The sequence below is a fragment of the Diabrotica virgifera genome, chromosome 4, assembly GCF_917563875.1.
Source record: "Diabrotica virgifera virgifera chromosome 4, PGI_DIABVI_V3a".
Taxonomy (NCBI): Eukaryota; Metazoa; Arthropoda; class Insecta; order Coleoptera; family Chrysomelidae; genus Diabrotica; species Diabrotica virgifera.
Window position 1 is genome coordinate 223,158,935 of NC_065446.1, and position 7,345 is coordinate 223,166,279.

General features: G+C 30.7%; 1 protein-coding gene across 1 annotated transcript; it reads right to left on the bottom strand.

Annotated features, from left to right (window-relative positions):
• Positions 1 to 361: 361 nt before the first annotated feature.
• Positions 362 to 5,291, bottom strand: LOC114331683 (uncharacterized protein PF3D7_1120000-like). Its single transcript, XM_028281301.2, has 2 exons — positions 4,304 to 5,291; positions 362 to 477 (listed from the first exon to the last, which is right to left on the bottom strand). Exon 1 carries the CDS (start codon positions 5,263 to 5,265, stop codon positions 4,309 to 4,311), a length of 957 nt encoding a protein of 318 aa, XP_028137102.1. The 5' UTR covers positions 5,266 to 5,291; the 3' UTR covers positions 362 to 477; positions 4,304 to 4,308.
• Positions 5,292 to 7,345: the final 2,054 nt, after the last annotated feature.

Sequence of the window (7,345 nt, forward strand, 5' to 3'; positions counted from 1 at the left end):
CAGCCGTATGAACTACGCCTAGTGTAATTTATTTATAATCACTGTTTTTTGTGTTATGTGTATTTTTGTATTGTTATCTGTGTTTTGACTATGTGTAGGTTGTGTATGTTAACACACTATATTTTATATCTACATGTAATTAACTTAACTCATTACTTATTATTATATACGTATTATATATTTTGACACGTTCAATTTGTATGTTTACAGCGTAAAAGGACTAAATAAATTTGATTTGATTTGATTTGATTGATCACTGCTTCTAGTGATATGAATTGGATTTGTGTTAATTAGTTTTTGAACTAGGTACTTTTATATCGGTTTAATATTGGTTTTGTTTAAAAAATTTAATAAAATGCACTTGTATCAATAAATCAAATATATTACGTTACTTTAATAAAAAACACTAATATAAAACTAATATATTTGAAAGGTATTTGTAGATATTTTGTTACTCCCATTTATAAAAATTGGAATCTAAAAAATATAAATTCTGGATTAAAAATATAACACATAAAAAATAAAAAATATGTTGCATCATATACAAAAAAAAATTGGTAAAACACCTTAGGCGCTTACATACTGAGACAAAATAGGATTCAAAATATTATTTTTGCTATACAATTTATTATTTTTGGTGTTTTTTTAATAAAATTTATGAAAAGGTCCAAACAGATATCCCCGCTGAATTATCTGATCCTATATTCATGACAAAAATATTTCAGCTGTGGTTTACTTGGTCTCACCTACATGCTCAAACAAATCCGTCATTATGCAAAAGGAAAGTCATAAAAGTAAATTAAAGTTCATTATTCAGTAGTAACAAATACATTTTTTAAATTACATCCAATAAGGCTTTATACATGAAAATACACAAAGGTTTTTTGAAATTCAGCTCAGCACAGCAAAAATATATCCAGGCCAAGATATCTTCTCCAATCATAATCTAGTAGTTGAAAATATTAACATCAAAATAATTCATTAGAAAATAAGGCCCAAAATAAACGTAAAACTACTTAATAATAATTTTGCGAATATAGCTGAAAACGCTACTAACAGCATAGTAGAACCATGGAACGAAATGGAGACATCTCTGACTTATATTCGCATGAAAATATACAAACGAAACTAAAAAGAGCAAAAGACACATGGCTGCTGGAGAAATATTCGGAAATCGAAACACTGCAATGCAAACATGACGATTTCTATGTGCACAAAAAGATTAAAGAGGTACAGAACACCATAAAACAACGCAAAACAAGTTAAATTAGAAGTGACTATCGCCATTACGCGAATTAAAGACGCTAAATCACCATCACCTAATGATATCGGGAACTTCAAGATTATTAGATAATACAGTCTGACCAAATTCACTTTGTATTTGAGATTTGGATGCGCACTGGTGTTGATGAATTTTCTCCGTAGAACATAGTAAGATTTGATTACCAATAATAAAAGAAGAAGTCACAAAACGCAAATACCAACATTGCCAACTTTATAAAAATGCAAAACAAAATATTTACACTGTTGACGTAGTATCAAGACACTTTTCGTGGGTTTCTCCTATAAGTCCAGAGAAATAAGATTCTTCTCGTGACACATCCCCCTCCAGGCCGAAACCAAATTTTTTGAGTAGTATGGATTTTGATGATATACATAGTTATAAACAAATGAAGATCAAAAAACGCTAAATTTTCGCTTTTTTCGTCTATTACCAAAAAGTTAAGCACTTTAAACAAATTTGAGTTTAAGAAACTCATAAATCGTATAAAAAACTTCAATGTGGCGCGCTGAATATGTCCATCCTTATTGGTTGCTTAGAAAATTGCAAAATAAATAATAAATTTTGAGTTTTTAAAAATATTCATAACTTATGTAAAAATTAACTTAGAACCTTCTTATTACATGGAATGCTGATACTTCTTGTACTTAAATTATATTTTAAATTTCAAAGGAATTGGTCAAATAGTTTAAAAGTTATTTAATTTGTTTTTCCCAAATTCATTTTTTTTGCAACACTACAAGTCAGAAAATTATGAGGCTACAATCATACTTCGGACAGTTTATGAAAGAAAAACATTTATACTATTACCATTATTAAAAATAAATGACAAAAAATAATTTTAAACAGTGTAAAATCATTTTAAAAAACATGTCGATTTTTTGCTTACTTATAAACAATTAGAATACCTTTTTAACCGTTACCTGTAGAAAAATTATTTTTTCATATTTAGAAAGACTGAATTTTTATACACATTTAGAAAGAAAAACAACTGTCCTAGGACAATTAGGGACAAAGTTAGCCCCCCATTTATTTAATTCACATGTTTTTGCAAAATAATTTTGCAACATTTATAATTATTTTTTGAAATTTTTTTTTAATTAAATTAATACTGTAAATTTCCTTCTTCCATAAACTATCCAAAGTATTACTAGAGCTTCATCATTTTCTGACTTACAGTGTTGCAAAAAAAATAAATTTGGGATAAACAAATTAAATAACTTTTAAACTATTTGACCAATTTCTTCGAAATTTAGCGTATGAATTAAGCACCACAAGTCTCAGCATTCCGTGTAATAAGAAGGTTCTAAGTTAATTTTTACATAAGTTATAAATATTTATAAAAACTCAAAATTTATTATTTATTTTGCAATTTTCTAAGCAACCAATAAGGATAGACATATTAAGCAAATGCCATATTGAAGTTTTTTATACCGTTTATGAGTTTCTTACTCTCAAATTTGTTTAAAATGACTATTTTCTTAGTAATAGACGAAAAAAGCGAAAATTTACCGTTTTTTGATCTTCATTTGTTTATAACTATGTATATCATCAAAATCGGCTGCAGGAAATATATAGGTTATTATTATAGATGTCCATATTACTCAAAAAATTGGGTTTCGGCCTGGAGGAGGTTGTGTCACCAACAGGCTATTTTTTTCCTTATTTATCTGAACTATATGATTTACACTAAGACACATTAAGATTACAAGATTCTTTTCTGACAGGCTTCTCAAGTTAAAGTTCATTTCGTATAAGCAAATAAACTATCATCCAATAAAGTTATTTGAAGAATGCACCTGAGATATATTGATGATATATTTTGAGAAGAGTTTCCAAAGTGGAAATCGAAACGTCAAAATAAACTTATTTTAAAGTAATATTAGCTTGTTCGCGGTAAAATTAGTAAATCATTTTAAGTCTGGTACTTTATGAGAAGAACGTATTTAGTACTCATTAAGTTGTATAATAGATTAGAAGAATGGATCTTCTATATCCAGCATAATTATCCTGGATAATTATGCTGGATAATTACAAGATTTTTTTATTGTGATATATATCATACAACAAAATAATTTATTTTTTGAGAACGACTTTTGAAGTAGAAATATATTTTCAATTAAAAATTTTGGTTAATCAATTGTATTTTTTTGATAACTACTATTTAGGCCTGGATCCCGCGTACCAAAAAAGTTTATTAATAGCAAGATGAAAATTTGTGAATAATTTGAAGGTGTCTAGTCAGACAAAGTTTGATGCATGGGAACACTGGAACAGGGAAAGTTTTAATTGTGGAACGTGTCATCCTGACAAATTTATTATTGTAAAAACTAACAGGTTGTTTAGAAGTTCATCCAATAGCAAACTTTCTATAATATATATATGAGAAAATGTTTGTCCGACAATTATGTTGGACATTTTAATAAGTCCGACACGTAGAACATGTCAAATAACAGAATAACAGGAATTATATTGGTGGTAAATAGCAGTCTGATTTTTGTATGAGAGTTTAACGAAAGGGTAACAAATCGATTAGAAGTTCTGTCCGACAAAATACATGGGACGTTTTCGTAGACTGACGTTCGAAACGTGTAACCTGATCCACAACAAAAACTTCCTCTGTTCCAGTTTGTCCGACTAGATACCGTTAAACTGTTAACACATTTTCAGCTTGCTATTAATAATTTGTTTTGGTACGCGGGATCCAGGCCTAATACCAAAAATTATATGAATTAAAATATAGTGAATATTTGCCCACAGACAATATTATAAGTTGATAATGAATAAGAAAACAAAGCATATAACAACAAATTTAACTAATTTATATAAGAGATTGGTAAGACGAGATATACATATTATATCACGAGATACCATGAAAGTTAGACATCAACATTTATTTCAAAAGATGAGATTACGAAATATATATCCCCTTTAAGGAATAAGGAAAAAAGAGAAGAAGTGTGCTAGCTATTCATTACATTATATTTAATATTATTAATATAAGTAATATTGAATGCCTACCTAGCTCAGGAAGAATACATATCAGCAATATAGTCTGACTTTACTCCCCGTTTTCGCACTTCATCATGGTTTCCACCTCTCTCTCGTTCTTCCTCTTTCGCTCTTGATAGCCAAAGGTTGAAATCATCATCGCTTCTTTTTCTTACCTCATCATGGTTACCATCTCTTTCTCTTTCTTCCTCCTTTGCTCTCGATAACCATAGGTTGAAGTCATCGTCACTTCTTTTTCTTACATCATCATGGTTACCACCTCTCTCTCTTTCTTCTTCGTTGGCCCTGGATAGCCACAGGTTAAAATCATCATCACTTCTTTTTCTTACGTCATCATGGTTACCACCTCTTTCTCGTTCTTCCTCGTTGGCCCTCGATAGCCAAAGATTGAAGTCATCATCGCTTCTTTTTCTTACATCATCATGGTTACCACCTCTTTCTCTTTCTTCCTCGTTGGCTCTGGATAACCAAAGGTTGAAATCATCGTCACTTCTTTTTCTTACATCATCATGGTTACCACCCCTCTCTCTTTCTTCCTCGTTGGCTCTCGATAGCCACAGGTTGAAGTCGTCGTCGCTTCTTTTTCTTACATCATCATGGTTACCACCCCTCTCTCTTTCTTCCTCGTTGGCCCTCGATAGCCAAAGATTGAAATCATCATCGCTTCTTTTTCTGACATCATCATGGTTACCTCCTCTTTCTCTTTCTTCCTCGTTTGCTCTCGATAACCACAGGTTGAAGTCGTCATCGCTTCTTTTTCTTACATCATCATGGTTACCACCTCTTTCTCTTTCTTCTTCATTTGCCCTCGATAGCCAAAGGTTAAAGTCATCATCGCTTCTCTTTTCTAGTGTGCCTTCTTTATATCCTATGCTTCGTTTCTCATTAATAACATCTGATATTTTTCTATACGCCGAAATGGCTTGAAATAAGAAAAGTGCTAAAATGCACCTTATGATTAAATGACTCATCTTGAGGCCTTTGTTAAACTGAATGAATCGATTAATAAAAACGTGCAACGTAAATTTTAATCAGAATTTTAAAAACAGTGGTGTACGCTGTTAACTCTGTTAATATAAAGATAATGTAATTAATTTTTTATTAAACAATTTTTGGGATTTAAACGTATATTTTGGGTAAAATTTATCACAATCTAACTAAGTCTTCACTCTCATTCCATTTACTGGTGCTACTCATTTGTCTGTCAGTTCTGCATGTTTCTTTTATTTCAAAAATAAGTAACCAGTCATGTCCTTTATTGGATCCGACTGTCAGGATAAAAACCTCCTTCGGGCTAAATCTCTTTAACCTTTAACTACCCGCAAATCAAGTTATAACATAACTACACGCGTGGCATACTTTATGCGCCACAAGGAAATACACTTAAAAACAGAAGATCTGTTCATTTTTTTTTTTGAAAAAGTACACTTAGTTGTTTGTTATAAACCTTATTCGTCATCAGTGAATACTTGGAGTTTCTTCTCATTAAGCCAATTGGGATTTATAACTGGAATCATGGAATAACTGGATTCCATGATAAATAGAATTACTAATAAAACATTTTTTGAAATGTAATTTTTACAGGAGAAAAAGTATTGCTTATAAAGAAAAATATATTTTGTGCCATAATGACTAAAAAACAATTGAAATATGTACTTATATTACAACTTATATTAATATAATCGTGGCGTATATTGTCCACCACCGGAAACAACAAATAATAAACTGTAAATTACGATCTTCCCAGAACGCCGATTATAACGAAACCAGAACCAAATTGTAAAGCACATTCCAGTGATAGGTTAGAGAGAAAAATAAGGTCAAAAATTAAATTTTTAAATATATTTGCAGTAGAATTCGAAAGCCGGGTCCAGACACGTGTAATGTAATGCGTAACGTAACGTGTAATGAAACGGGAATTCTGCGTTTGGACGGCACTGCGAGCATTCTGCGTTTAGACGGCACTGCGAGCATTACATGTACATTCGCGCTGGAGCTCACCGGGACCCGGCGCCAGTCGGTTTTTTCGTGAACACAAAGGCGCTCGCAGTACTCGTTTGGACGGCATTCGTGAAAGTTGTATCGTTTAGTTTGGACGTGTGGCGAGCAATCGCTTGACGAATCTACCTGCTTATACCAACAAAACCCGGGTATTTTGAATCCAAAAATTTTTTTCGAGAGTAAATAACTAATTCTGCTATATGTATTTTAATAGGAAAATATGTACCTACATAAAGTGCTTCATATCTACATATCGTATGCATTTCATGTTTATTAATAGATACGTGCATAGAAAACGTAATTTGGTTTTTTAATAAAATAGGTTACATTTCCATAAAAAGGCCTAAAACCATATAAATATATATGTATGTAATATGTACGTATACAGTATGTACACCTGGTTCCAAAAAAAACTGATACGACTCTTGAAGCGTATTTTGTAGAAAATTGAGCAGTGTATTTTGAAGGATAAATACTAAATATTTACATACTGTCAATGTCACTGCCAAATCTTAAAATTTGTCAGATAGCTTATTCTGTTCCACGGTTATTAGACTTTATTATAAATCTTTATTATTAGGAATACTTTCTCCGCAGCTGAGGGTATCTTATCAACTGTATTGTTTTTAAACAATAGATGATAAAATAAAAATATTGACAGTTCAAAAATGTGAACATTATTGCATTGTGTGTGGCCTAAGTTTGGGCTGAAAACTGAAATGTATTACATTTTTACAAAATTTTGGAATATGTTTAATTATGTAGACCAATTTTAACAGTTGTTTTCAATACTCTACAAATAGTTTCTAATGTCTTTTGATGTCAAATAATTAGGGAACCTGGAATTCAACAGTTTAGAATTTTACATTGAGTTAATGCAAAATTGTGACGCATGTCAAAATTCTCAATGTATTTTAATTGTAGGTATTCATTTTTTCGAATCCTGAGAAAACTAATAAATATTTATGAAAAATTTAAGCTCCGAATGAAAGACTATATTATTACCGAGGGCTGAAAGTCCCTGAAAACTTCTATAATATTTATTTTAAT

Bases quoted from the DNA above. Each gene is read 5' to 3' on its own strand.
- LOC114331683 (XM_028281301.2), bottom strand. From the start codon at position 5,265: ATGAGTCATTTAATCATAAGGTGCATTTTAGCACTTTTCTTATTTCAA.